The sequence below is a fragment of the Cephus cinctus genome, unplaced genomic scaffold (genome assembly GCF_000341935.2).
Source record: "Cephus cinctus unplaced genomic scaffold, Ccin1 Ccin1_scaffold0173, whole genome shotgun sequence".
In the NCBI taxonomy this organism is placed as follows: Eukaryota; Metazoa; Arthropoda; class Insecta; order Hymenoptera; family Cephidae; genus Cephus; species Cephus cinctus.
Genome location: NW_014332897.1, coordinates 506,603 through 520,322, shown reverse-complemented (window position 1 = coordinate 520,322; position 13,720 = coordinate 506,603). Strand labels below are relative to the sequence as shown.

The following is a 13,720-nucleotide window of genomic DNA, read 5'->3' as shown; positions in this document are numbered from 1 at the left end:
CCCTGGCCACTGTGCATCCTGAGCCGAAGGATTACGAAGAGTTCGTGAAAGCCCAGCTTTATGACACCAAATACAAGGCGTCGGTGCCGCCGACGTATTCTTGGCCAAAGCTCTAACTTCAGTTACGAATCAAGTCGTTCTCAATGTGTTTCGCTGCAATGTCGCCCCGCAAGGACCCACCATCGCCTTACTCGAATGACTTAAGTCCACTGCCTCATTCGAATGACTGTTGTTCATATTACATACATATAAAGTAATAAACTCAATTGTAATTTGAGTTTGGAACATTGCAGCTTGGTCTACTATCAGAAGAATAACTCTACCGAAGAGACGTTGATATCGGATCTTTTTTGATTTGGTAAGGTAAATGGTATTTAATGAATGATTCCACGAAACAGGAATAGTTGTACAAATTGAGTTATGCCAATTTAATAAAGTCACTATTATTATTATTTAAAACAGATGTATTTATTGCCATCGAAAATAGCATCGCGATGTTCAGACATTTTGTATCGCGTATGACAATGGCGGGAGAGTATCGTTGATACGAGACGTCAAACTATTACATCGCATATACGGAAATGGCGACAACAGAAAGTGAGTTTTCGGCGTGGAGATATAATGAGAACAAAAAGATATCTTAAGAAAATTGTACGGACTTAGCCAGAAAGATCGTCGTCCTATTTACAGAAAAATGGAAAAAAAAAAAAAAAAACTCAGGCCAACAAAGTAATATAGTATATCATACTTGATTCGTACTGTGTCGTACGTTCAGGGGATCAAATGTAATTCAAATGGATGATTAGAATTCAGTCAATTATTCGCCCTGTGGAAAGATTTTCAAAAAATATTAGCAAATAATTGGATTCTGTGAAAAAAAAAACTGGCTCATTTCCTTCAAATTGGCATCGTGTTTAATTGTGTGTAAAGAGTCTGTGAATAAACAAACGCGTTCGGGCGTACGGGCGATTATGTAGGGAGCATGAATCGATCGGTGGAAGAGGACACCGCAGCATAGGCACCTATCGCGCGCCGTAGCAGAATCTCCTCCTCGTTCTTCGTCTTTAATTCTTTTTCTTGTCTACTTAGCACTCTACACGTAACTCACTATAACCTTACTGCTACTTACTCATCCGATCCTTAATCTCGAACAGTATCGAGTTATACTAACTTACAACAAATAGATTGTAAAGTGCGACCAAGTTATCTTTACTTCAAACTTTGTTGCGTAATAACATTCGTAATAAAATTAAGAGATAAAATGTACAGAAGAGCGTTACAAAATGTTTACAATTCCCGGGACACTGTTACGCTAAACCGTCCAGACACTTGAATTTCCGCGTGCCAAGCCGTATTTCGCTGTTGATCGAGCTCGATTACTCGAGACGCGAGGGACTCCTTCGCCATTTCGTAGCGCCGACGCATTCCAAGCCCTCTCGACGTTTCCGGCTACCGATTCTTACGACGACGGACCAGAGGAGAACTACACGCAAAGGATGAAGCCGCAAGTGGATAGCAATAGGAAAGCGTGTAAGAAGAAAAAGGAAGAGTGGTAGGCAGAAAGTGAGGATGAGAAGGGGTCAAGAGGAGGTTAGAAAGTGCTGAGAGAGAAGAAAAGAGGATTGAGAATTTATAAGAAAAAGTAGTGAGAGGCGCGATGACGATGTCGTCGTCGTCGTCGTTGGCATCGTTGGCATCGTTGGCGTGTCTGTCCAGTACGGAGGTCGGTCCCTTTCCTAGCTTCATCGGGAGAGCGAGTGAGAGCGTTCGTGGGATTGCTGGGAATGGTCACCGGCTGCTCTTGGATCCGGTAATCTCTGGGAAGCCGGAAGCGCGTCGAAGAAGGAGTGGGTCAAAGCATCCTTCAGGGTGATGCGCTGCGACGGCTCGTACTCTAGCATTCGCTGGATCAGATCAAACAACTGCCGATGGTCTTCGTCATCAGAGAGCAGATATCGCTAAAAGATGGAAGATGTGCGTCAGGTAAAAACCAATACGCGTAACGGAAGACGTAATTTTGGTCGCTACGGATGATACTCACGTCGAGAGGCTTGCAGTTATTCCGTACGTATCTACCAGCGGAACTCTTATCGTCCCAGTCAAGCTTCCCGTGATAAAAGTACTTGGTTTTTGTTTTGCGGGCCATCCGATGCGGAATCTGTCCCAGAATACGCTCCATCATCGCAAGATGCTCGCGGTTGTCGTGCGTTTGGAACAGCGTAATGCCCAGGTACAGCTCGAACAGTATACATCCAATGGACCAAACGTCGCAGGGCTGCGACCATCCTAATTCTGCGCGACAATCGAAACAGATGCGTGTTGAATGAACAAATCGAAAAATTGCTGCGTTTTGTGAGAAAATACTGACCTAAGATAACTTCGGGCGCCCTGTAATGCCTCGTACTGACGATCGTGCTGTGATGCTCGTGATCGAAGGTAGCGCTACCGAAATCAATGAGCCTGATGTCCGTCCTCTTAACGCGCCGTACGTCTTTTCGCTTAAACAGAAGGAACTTTTTGAGACGCTTTAGAATAAACTCCATCCTTCGCAAAATGACGAATATCACAAGGTCTGAGAACGAAAAGCGAAGCCATTTCTCGTATCGACGACGCCGTATATCGTATCTCGTCCTTGGACGAGTCCCCGTGTCTGACAAAAATGACTAACCTTTTTACTGTTATAAGTCGTGTCAAAGTCAGAATCGACGAAGAGGATGTTCTCCGGCTTCAGGTCGGTATGAGTGAGTTTATTATCGTGAAGAAATTTGACAGCGTAGCAGAGCTGGTAACCCATGTGCCTCACGTGATCCAGTGGGTATGGCTGATAATTGTTGTCTCTCTGTTAGAAACGATGCATTTCATCGGACACAGTCCAAGGAACGCGAGAGAATCGCAAAATACTTATAATACTTACCAAGAAGTCAAATACGCTGAGGCCCAACATTTCAAAGGCAATGCACATGTGGCCGTGGTAATTGAACCAATCGAGCATTTTAACACATAAGCTGAAAAGAAATTAAGTCCAGTGAAAAGATCTGTCAGTCAAATAGTAGCGAAACTGGTAGCAGACTTTAAATACTGACTGTTGATTTTCCGGATCTTTTAAGGCGATCTTCTCCAAGGCGTTGATTTCGAGTTTCGCAGCCTCTCTGTATTTCTCGACATTCTTAATGATCTTCAGCGCCATCACGTGATCCCTGCGAAGAAAAGGAAACATGGACCCAAAGGCAAGATCGCATGAGAGTGCTTGGGCGATAGGCGCAGGCAACGCCAAACTTCTCGTTTTTTCTCCTTATTATAAGAATAAGAATGTAATAATATAAATGTCTCAATGTTTTCGCGCTTGCGAAGAACGTCCGTTCCTGCACCAAGTACGCGGGTTGATTGGCAGAGCAGCCGCAAGATGCGCGTGCTGAGACAAAGTGCATAGTCGTCCCATCATTACCGCCTCTTATATCACCACCACCTCCTCCTTCTCATTTATAACAGCACGTGCGCTTTTTTTTTTGTTTCTAGAGAAGATTTTTAACATGCGGTCGATACGGTCCCTGAGTTTGCCATATAGCGCTAGGAGCTAACCTAGCTATAATATAAAAAAGTACACGTGTATGGAGAGCTGAGTGCTCGCACTTACATCTGCAAGTCCTTAACCTTGACAACTTTTCCAAAAGTACCCTCTCCTAGGGTGGCCAGTACTTTATCTGCAATGGAAAAGTCTGGGTAAGTATCAAGAATAGACGGACCTCCCGCCTCGGAAGCTCTAGGGGTTCCAACGAAAAGGCACTCTCTTGCTCACCTCAAGATGAGGCCTACAGGGCGACGCGGCGGTAATTACAATGATTCTCAGTCTAAAGAATGACGATTGTGGAAAACAAACGAAAAAAAAAAAAACGAAAGGGATAGTACAAACCGGCCAGTCGGTTTATTAATTATGAAAGAGACTTCCGGGAGCGTTCGGTCGGATGAATGAACAAGTATAGCGTAATGACTGTTGTTCTCCTTAAGCCCTAAAGTCCTACGGCCCTGACAGAAACAACGAAATAGCATTGCCTCTCTATGTGCCGCGTTGAAGTTACTTGAAACTTGAGATAATGTAACGAATATAGAGGGAAACTAGAAACTGATCATCATAGAGAGAGAGAGAGAGAGAGAGAGAGAGAGAGAGAGAGAGAGAGAGAGAGAGAGATAGCCAGACAATACGAGGAAATGCTATTCGCTCCTAAGGGGACGAAAAGTTCTTCCCGATGTCTACACCAAAGAAAAGCGCTATTGCGATGTACGAACCAAGATAAAATGACAACAAGTGATACCGAATATTTCGTGCTCGAAAACTCGAAAGTAATGCTAAGGCGCCTTTTCCTCGAGTGTTGACGTCGGGACGACAACTTCCGATTCGCGATTACAGCGAGATGTCCGAACAGCATCTGAAAAGTTAATGTGGCACAGCGAGTGCGCGAGAATGCCAATTAATTTTGTAGGGAGAAATATATATATATATATATATATATATAAATATATATATAAATATATATATATGTGATCGACATCGCGACTGACAACATCATGGAGTGTAGGTAGCGTGTCAGAGTACAATGCCTACAGCAGCTGGTAGGAAGATCGATAGATCGATAGATCGAGAGACATTAAAGACGTTATGAATAAAATAAAACAGTGTGTGAGAAGTGAGTACCAGAGAACGAGCTAATGAAAGTATTTAATTATTAAAGAAATAAGGAACAATGAGAGAATGAGAGTTTGACAGATAGACTGATAGAAATTGAAGTAAAAAGAGAAAGAGAGAAAGAGAGTAAGAGAGTAGGAGAGTAAGAGAGAAAGTGAAAGTAATAGATAAATAGAAAAAGAGAAATAAAAATAATAGAGTACTATAATATGGTGGTACGGCATGACCGATCGGATCGATCGATCAGGCTTGCTTAAATCTACTACAATGAGTGTATTCACGTATTCACGAACATCTATTTGCCAGGATGTCGCCGGATCGGTAAACAAGGTGGCCGTCTTCATCGTCCTCGACGGAGGGCGGTCGTGGGCTCTATTTCCAGCAAAACGGATGCCATTCGAGAGCGTGTTCAAGGTGCATTCGTGCGCGTGTGCGTGGGTACATTCGCCCCGGGTGGTTCCCATGTTATTCGTGCAGTCATCGCCCCATCGTGTTCATCGTCGTGAACCATCATCAAGCCCATCGTCGATGATCCAGCGAAGCAGCAGCAGAGCAGATACCGCATGTCCATGGTCGATGAGGTTCGTAGAAGAGCACCACGACAACATCCGCCGCCATAGGCACCCGGTCGGAGGTCGCACGAATCAGTGGGTTGGTCGGTCATCGGCATCATCATCGTCATCATCAGCATCAGCATCATCGTCATCGTCATCGTCGTCGTCGTCGTCATCATCATTATCATCATCATCATCATGATCGTGATTATATGATCATCATCATCAACATCATCATCATCATCATCATCATCATCATCATCATCATCATCACCACCACCACCACGAGGACGACGGCACACGGACGGACACGCGGCAGGATGTAAAAACGGACGGACGGGCGAACAGACGGAGGGACGAACGGACGTGTTGGGGGATTAACCGGTCCCGCCAGGCATCATGACCGATCCGAGCGCCCACCAGTCGATTGACCATTCCATTCCATTCGATTCCATTCCATTACAACGGAGATGTAACCCAACAATCAGAGAGAAAGGGGAGAGGGCAAAATGATTTGCCAAGTCAGAAAGTTGCGGGGCATGTATTACCATCGGCACAAAAGTAAAAGCAAGTCAAAGATATTATAACAAAGACAATGTTCGCGATGCGAACAGAACAGAACAAGACGGCATCATCGGCTCGGCCTACTCTCGGCGTTCACCCTCGGCCTCTACCTCCACCACGTCCTCACGTCACTAACCTAACGTACCTCATTGGCTCAGACAGGTTGACGGAGAGCAGGATCAACGGACGGTGAATCGGACAGACACAGGATTGCAGGAAAGAGGTAGAGAGAGAGAAAGACAAGGGGAAAAGAGGAGAGAGAGTGAAAAGGAGAGAGAGAGAGAGAGAGAGAGAGAGAGAGAGAGAGAGAGAAAGAGAGAGAGAGAGAGAGAGAGAGTGAAAGTAGAGGGACCCCATTTAAATGCAAGAGATTACGGCGTAATAGAAATGGAACAAGCGAAAGAATTCAATGACTCTGATGCGCGTACGAAAGATACAACTCGGTTTTCCGCGATCCCGATTCTGCACCAAGGAGGAACAGATCCGCGTGAGGTAGTCTCGGTAACGTACATACCACGTGCAAGAGTACTTCGAATTTCGAAATTAGGATTAGGATCCCGAACCTTCGATAAAATCCCAGCAGCTCTTCCCGAGATAAAGATAAACGCAGTTTATTTTTGTCAAGGACACTTCTTTTTTATCGGCCGTATCCGCGACGTAACGCTGTTGTCCTCAAGTAGCCCGGGCCTCCAAAAAATCCCCATTAACATCAGACCCTTACCTTCATCCATGATCCCACCCACCACCCTGAAGTCGCGGTAGGCCTACTATGTGCTTTATTTCAGAATACAGGCGAAGAAGGAAGAAGGGAAAAGAGAAAAAAGAGAAAAAAGACAAAGGAAGATGGGGGAAGGAGTTTGCTGATAATTCGCAATACTGTCTGATGGCACAACAGAGAACAGGCGAGGAAGAAAAGACGCGGCAGGAAGCGACGCACTTAACGGGTCGACAGAGAGTCGATCGAGCTGATCCGGCTGGTCACTAGATAAACACTATGGAGGAACACTCTCTCACGGCAAACGCAGGCGTGCACTAGTTTTGGCGGGTGCGTCAACAAGGCAGCAGTTCGTTAGTTGATGCTCGGTTGTCAAGGAACCAGAGATTGGGCGTTAACGTCAGCCGAGGGGAAAGAGCAGGGGTGAAGGCAAGAGTCGGAAAGTCTTGCGAGGTTGAGGGGATTGAGGAGATTGAGGAGATTGAGGGGATTGAGGAGATTGAGGATGTCCAGGAAGGCAGGGCGATCGTGCAGAGCAGCGGCAGCACGCACTCGACAACTTACAATCGGAGTCGTGATCGTGATCGTGTCCGCGCCGTTCACGTTCGCGCTCGCGCTCGCATTCTCGATCGCATTCTCGATCGCGTTCGTGCTCGCGGTCGGATTCCGCTGATACTTGCTGGCTATGAGATCGGCAGTGCTGGGCTGGGCAGGCGTCGCATTTCCGCCTCCGGATTGGGCGTAGGCTTCGTCGATAGCCGCGTACTTCATTATCAGACTCTGTATCTCCTTGCGCTTTGCTTCTCGTTCGGAAACGGCCTGATCGGCTTCGTCGGCGATGTTCGCCGCGCAGCTGCCAGTCGGCGTCTTCTCAGGATCCATGGGCTCCCTCGTGCACGTGGGATCGATCTCGATCGGTCGCAAACGGAAATTCCCAGCCGCGGCTCCTTCGAGCTGCTCGCTTTTGCCACTTCGATGCGGACGAACCTTGCGACTGCGAGTTTCCGCGTGGCCGGACTTGTGTCTTCCATATCGCCGGTAGGCCTCGGAGTTTACGAGACTCTGTCGCTCGACGGTGCGATGCTGATAACCAGGAGTCTTATCGCGACGTGAATCGGCGAGGGTCCCACCACTCACGTACGGATAGGCCTTCTCGGAGAGGAGGACGCTCGTCGGACTCTTGACGATGGTGCGAGAGACGGAAGGCTCCAGGGTCTTCTCGTCGCGAAGGTAGCTGCCGTCACGTCGATAGTAGCTGTGGTCGCGTTCCAACTTCCGCGTGTAGCTGTCCTCCGGCTTTCGAGAGTATCGCTCCAGGACCGAGGAGTACTTGTCCTCGAGGCGGCTGCGGGTACTTCCGAGGTTGCTGCCGGAGGAGGCGGAGGAGGCGGAGGAGCCTGAAGCGGAAGCAGTGCTGGCGACGCGATCGGCCGCAGAGGAAGGTCCGCGAACACGAGTAGTCAGTCGTTGAAGAAGACTGGAGCACGAGTCACTTAGGAGTTGCGTTACGCTGGTAGTCGACGAGCGCGAGTAACGACTCCGACGCGTCGAGCCCTGGCGCGTCGTCGACATGTTGTCGCGCGGTGTCAATGCAAACATCCGCGCTTCCTTTTGGCTTTTTTCTTTGTTTTTCTTTTTTTTTCTTTTTTGACTTTTTCCTTACTTGCCAAAGATAACAAGGTGTCGAATGGAAAGACGGAGGGGAAATGGCCGATAGCGACCAAGGGACCGCGGAGGAAGAGGAGGTCGAGAAGGAGAGGAGAGACGACGGTGAAGGAAGGAAAAAACTGGGAGATTTCGCTATTCGGACAAGAGGATGCTAACGTAGATTATTATATATAGAGAGTCAAATGTCGAATGCCGATAACGCTGCCAACTTCGAGGGAGCACCTGACGGCCTTGGTCCTTTACTATCGGTAATGAGTGGTAAGTATCCGGATACGCCAAAGTCCTCTCTCGTTCCGACGGTCAAGTCTTTTCTCGCGTAACGCATAGTGTGCCCGCGCGCACCCGCGCGCACCCACCACTTTTTACCACCCGAGTTATTCCTCGTTAAGAGTAACGGATCTTCGAATCTTCGACGACGCTTTCGATCTTCGAGGGAGCATAACGGAACGGAACGAGGATGCCGATCGCACAAGAGGGATGCACTAAAGATACGAGACGACGGCACGCACGACCCGCCCCGCCAAATACTGTCGGACTAAAAATACCGAGCAGCCGAGCCCGCTCCAACAAATAATGCGTCCTCTAGCAACGCGCTCTCGCCCTCTCGTCTCGAGGAAGGCCGTCCTAGTGGATTACGTAAATTCTCTTTCTGTCCGTTTATTTAAAACATTGCCAATCGATGCACTATAGCCAGGTGAGCCAACTGCATTGTAATCGAGCACATTACTATGTCACGAGGCAACAAAAAATGACCATTAGAATCTTCTGCAGAAACTCGGAGGCAGCATCAGCAGATCAGCACACCAGCACCACCAACACTGTCCGATCAAAATCGAAGCGCGACTCTCGCTATTGCCTGCGACGTTCTTGGATTTTTAGTGCCCAATCGTAACGATTCCCGAAGTGGATAGTCTTTAAAGTCTTCCTTTTCAGTCGGAATAGTCTCACTTCTGCGTTCACTAGGTGCGTTCGCTAGGTCACTGTTCCAAGGAGGCGCGGGTGTCGAAATCGTCGAAATCGTGAAGCATCTCGCTCGGCAGAAGGAGCGAGAGTCTAGCGCGAGAAAACGTTCGGTTCTACGAGTATCGAGTGTGCTCGGAAGAGGATCTTCTATCGAGCGATTATAACTGCTAGGTAGGGAGCCCGAACGTTACGCGTAGTACTGGTCAGCATCTAGGTGGGCGGTTCGTGGACTCGACAACTATTAATAAGCCTCGGGGTGGCTTCAAGGTCGAATTTGGAGACAGTGATACCAATTTTCTCAAAAGCAAATTAACGGGAGCACGCGCTGCTAGGCTGGGCTTGGCGCAATGCAACGAAGGAACGAGAATACCAAGAGGCGAATAAAAGTGCAAGTGCAAATGCAAATCTGAAGGCGAACTTGGCCCGCGGCAGCATCTCTTGCTTTTTCCTCCGTCGACAGTTCCTCATGGTCAGCAGTGCGACCAGCAAGTCGCGTAGCAGCCAAAGTCGAGACGCGTCCATAAAATTCATATAGCTTAACAGGAAACGGAGAAGCTCAACTTACGCTGAACGGTTCTATAGAGAAATTATCGCAGTTAATTAAATAAGACGACGCTTCGTGCCTACTATCCCTACTCTCGCGGCGCACTTGTTTACTTGTTGCAATGGCACGCTTTCCCATCAATGAGTTATCGGTGGTATTTGCCCCAAGTGGTCGCTGCGATAACGCGAGCAGTTGGCTACATCACGGCTGGTTTCGCTCTCAACGCCTCGACACGCAAAGAAGATTTAGCCGAGGAGTCGACTCGATTTGGCTCAGGTTAGACACCAATGGAACTTGCCGAGGCCTATGCTTGCTAGCCTAACCCACACCACTCCTTTTCGCGTTCCTCGACCTGATCCTAATAGTTCCGCAACGCGTTCCAAAGCTACTCATCCTAATGTTGCTAGTAAAATTCACGTAATGCCACGCCGTAAGAAAAACGAACCACTTGAAGTAATTCTCATTGCCAGTGGGTTTTCGCCATAGCTAATGTGTGATTGATCAATAGAAATCAATGGACGAACATTCATTACCTTTGGGAAAACACCATTAAAAATGATAAATTTTGCTAAGGGAATGGAAATAGAGAAAAGATGAAAAAACGGAGGTAAAAGAGAAAGCAAAAGGTAGATACATAAAAGAATTGGGGAAAAGATTCATTGTGCAGTCGGACGAGCAGATCGAATGGATGACTGAATAGCACGATGGGGCACAGGAGACACTAGGTGGAAGCAGGACAGCAGGGCGAGGCAAGGCTTCCGCCAGGTCGCGCGAATGCTACTGTTCCAAATATAAATATAACGACGGGTACAGCGCGCTCTATTCCGCGATCCGACTGCCTCTCTGTGAGAGTAGCGGCTAGATGCGAAGGTATTTAAATGTTAAACCGGGTTGCCGTGGAACGGAAATAAATACGCACGGCTACGTCGGGATGAGCGCTTGCTCGCCGTCTCCGTCTCACCAACTCCGCGTTTGTCCTAGGCGTGTGCTGCTGCGTGTTAGGAGCGCATGTTAGAGAGAGTAAACGGACTATGCTTTAATGATTCGGACGATAGCTGATTAGCTAACGCTGCTACCTCGGAATTTGAAGATTCGGATTCGGGGGTGACCTCGAGTTTTATTTCGAATGCAGCCTGCGGGTCGACCGTTTCAATGTGGCAGTTCCCGAATGACTGGAACCAGGGAGCCCAGGGATCTTCCGCGCCACTGACGCCGTAACCAACACCAACAGCTTCGGCATCTTCACCACTGGCAGCACTGGCAGCGCTGCCAGCACTGCCAGCACTGCCACAGTTATCAGCACCTCCACCCCCTGGGATCCCCTGCATTGGCCACCACATTGCCATTTCCTTCGGTGCTCCTAAGATTCCCAATAATCCAGGTGCCAAGCCCTGTTGTGCCATCGGCAGCCCACTGAGGAAACACAAGCTCTAAATTGTTCTCTTTCGCAGATAACCGGTCAGTGGCTGGACCAAGATTGTTCGCGAAAGGCCAACCTGAATTCACAATAAGCAGCGAGGACGCGCACTGGACACTGGGCGCGTCTTTCAGTCGTCGGCTGTCTCGAAGGTTCGTCGCCACTGATCTTACTGGCGCATCCTAGAGCAAAGACTGACGTCGCTTGACCGTTCAATTATATCCTTTCTTGCGCTCTCTCTCTCTCTCTCTCTCTCTCTCTCTCTCTCTCTCTCTCTCTCTCTCTCTCTCTCTCTTCCTCTCTCTTTGGCTCTTTCTCTATCCTCTGGTTTCCGCTTTGCTAGGAGCTGACGCTGTCGTTATTCTTGCCAGAAGAATGACGATTAGACCGCAACAACGATTGCAACAACAACAACGACGACGACGACGACGACGACGACGACGACATCGTATCGTCAGGTCAACCTCCACCGAGCCGGCCTACCGCTACGAAGTACGACGCTGCGTTGGCCATCTGGCACAAACTCGCACTGAACGCTGCGAAACGCGTGACGAGTCTTCTCGAAAATAGTCGTGGCTCGAAAATAGCTCCGAAGAAAGAAAGAGGAATCATCAACATTCACAGCACTCGACCACGAGCAGCTTCTCCAGGGACGATGCCGAACTACCCGAGGATGCCGTGCACGTCGCCTGCGTCCCTACTCCCGGCAATCGCCTCTTCCACCACCACTTCTCTATATCAGCTTCACGTGTCTTCTCGTCGCCGTTCGTTATCTTTTCCTCCACCACCCGCCGCGCCTCTGATGTCCTTATTTTCATTATTTTCCATCAAATCCATAATAACGGACAAAAATAGTCATTCAAAGTATCAGTCCGCAGACACGGGATAACTCTTGACTTTTGGTTTGACCGGTCAGTCAGATCTTATGGTCTTAACTCTTGCCCAAAATGGTTCGTGTCTTTCCGTCTTCTGTGCTCCACACGCGTCTTGTTTCTTCTTCCTCTTCAGAAGACAAAAAGGGCTGTAAGGTTGAAGAAGCAAGGAAGAAGAGAGGAGGAATTGCAGGGAACACGTGAGGAAAACTCTGAGGGTCTTGCGCCGTGAACGCTCGCCGCCTATTTAGTGCATGCCTTGTCGTATGCGCCAATTCTTTTACGTGCGATGTGCGAAAATGCGGAATAGAATACGTAAGAGATATACAGAGTGATTTGAAAATGATGGGTAATTGTTAGGAGGCGGAGGAGGAGGAGGAGGAGGAAGGAGGAGGAGAAGGAGGGTGAGGATGAGGGTGAGAGAGAATAACCGAGCGAGCGATAAGTGTGCCGCCCTCGCGATGAAGGTTCCTCGTGGATCCTCGATTAAAATTAATTAAGGAATAGAGAGTGTCAAACTGACCTGCTGACTCCTGGAGGATGGCGAGCGCTGGTGGTGACGCGTGGGCTCGTGGGTGGGGGACGGCGTCGTCGCATGGTGCCGGTGAGTCCTGGTGCGTCGGGAGGTCGTCGGATGGGCGACGTGCGTCCTGTCGCGATCGCGTTCCCTCTCCCTCTCCCGCTCCCGCTCCCGATCCCGATCCCGATCCCGATGCGTGTGTTGCGCGTGGACGTGCGAGTGTTGCCGGCCGCTGCTCGGCGATCTGCGATGGCTGCGCTTGTAGCGGCGCTCCACGCTAGTTCCTCGCTCGTGCTGCCGCGATCGCAGTACCCTCTCGCCGCTGAAACAGAATCACTAATGAACCTCCTCGTCCTCCTCCTCCTCCTCCTCCTCCATTCGCATTGGTCTACCTTTAACGCTAGTTCTATTAAAAATAATGTAGCCCGATCAAAAAGAGTAGCTGTCTTTTCTTTTCATATTCCACTATTCACGAATAAACGCTCTCGCCTTCACTCTCTCGAGTTTATCATTAGGCAGCGTTCCAGCGTCTAATTATAGAAAGTACAAAGATGCCCGGCGGTAAGTCCGGAATGTGGAATATGGGACACAGAGACACACGAGACGTCTTTTAATACAATTAAAGGCAAACTTTCTTCTTCTTTCTCTCGACGGGAACATGAGATGATCGTGTTAGAACCGATAACCTGAGGGAGAATATCTCATGTGCACGTAGAGATCTAAAGTTCAAGGCGACTCGATAACCCGTAAACGAGAACTTGATAATGCTCACATATGCACACGTTATTAAGACCTTACAGCCTCGATACGTTTGATCCTCCCCCTGCCAGCCGAGCATTCGGCTAGTCAGTCACGCATTCACGATGAGCCAACGCTTCTTCGACAGGTATTAATCCTATGTACACTTGAAATAGCGCTGCTGTTCCCAATATCGGATATATCGGTATTATTTATTCGTTCTCTACCAGTAAACAATGACCGTCGCCAACTCAAGTAACGTTGACGTCATGAAGCCGGACGTGTCGTTTGACTCGGATGAGGAAAAGAAAAATGGAAATAAAAATCCTCTAGATTTTCCTGCAATTTGATCTTGGACTTTGTCCAAAGGCCTTGGACACTCTGACAGACATTCAAAATAAGCAGCTGCTGCGATTCACACTAAATGGGTCATTCGATTGTGCGTTGTGCCGATTCTTCGATTGGTTCCTCCCCCCCCCCCCCC

At 48.6% G+C, this 13,720-nt stretch overlaps 2 protein-coding genes across 10 annotated transcripts in view; one reads left to right on the top strand and one right to left on the bottom strand.

The window, feature by feature from the left end:
• The window catches only part of LOC107264542 (NADP-dependent malic enzyme), a 45,357-nt gene extending 44,898 nt beyond the window's left edge, over positions 1-459 (top strand). For all 5 annotated transcript variants that reach the window (XM_025081779.1, XM_015732915.2, XM_015732913.2 and 2 more), the window contains one exon: positions 1-459. In XM_025081779.1, coding sequence (XP_024937547.1) covers positions 1-116 — 116 coding nt within the window. In that variant the 3' untranslated portion in view covers positions 117-459.
• LOC107264543 (dual specificity protein kinase CLK2) overlaps positions 447-13,720 on the bottom strand; it is a 20,563-nt gene continuing 7,289 nt past the window's right edge. For 2 of the 5 annotated variants that reach the window (XM_025081788.1, XM_025081789.1), the window contains exons 4-12: positions 12,502-12,820; positions 4,975-5,053; positions 3,635-3,701; positions 3,084-3,197; positions 2,915-3,005; positions 2,669-2,839; positions 2,369-2,513; positions 2,042-2,292; positions 447-1,958 (exon numbers count right to left, since the gene is read on the bottom strand). In XM_025081788.1, coding sequence (XP_024937556.1) covers positions 1,743-1,958; positions 2,042-2,292; positions 2,369-2,513; positions 2,669-2,839; positions 2,915-3,005; positions 3,084-3,197; positions 3,635-3,701; positions 4,975-5,053; positions 12,502-12,820 — 1,453 coding nt within the window. In that variant the 3' untranslated portion in view covers positions 447-1,742. Of the gene's footprint in view, positions 1,959-2,041; positions 2,293-2,368; positions 2,514-2,668; positions 2,840-2,914; positions 3,006-3,083; positions 3,198-3,634; positions 3,702-4,974; positions 5,054-7,078; positions 10,723-12,501; positions 12,821-13,720 lie in introns of those variants that run through there. The other 3 variants (XM_025081787.1, XM_025081785.1, XM_015732899.2) reach the window with 3 other exon arrangements.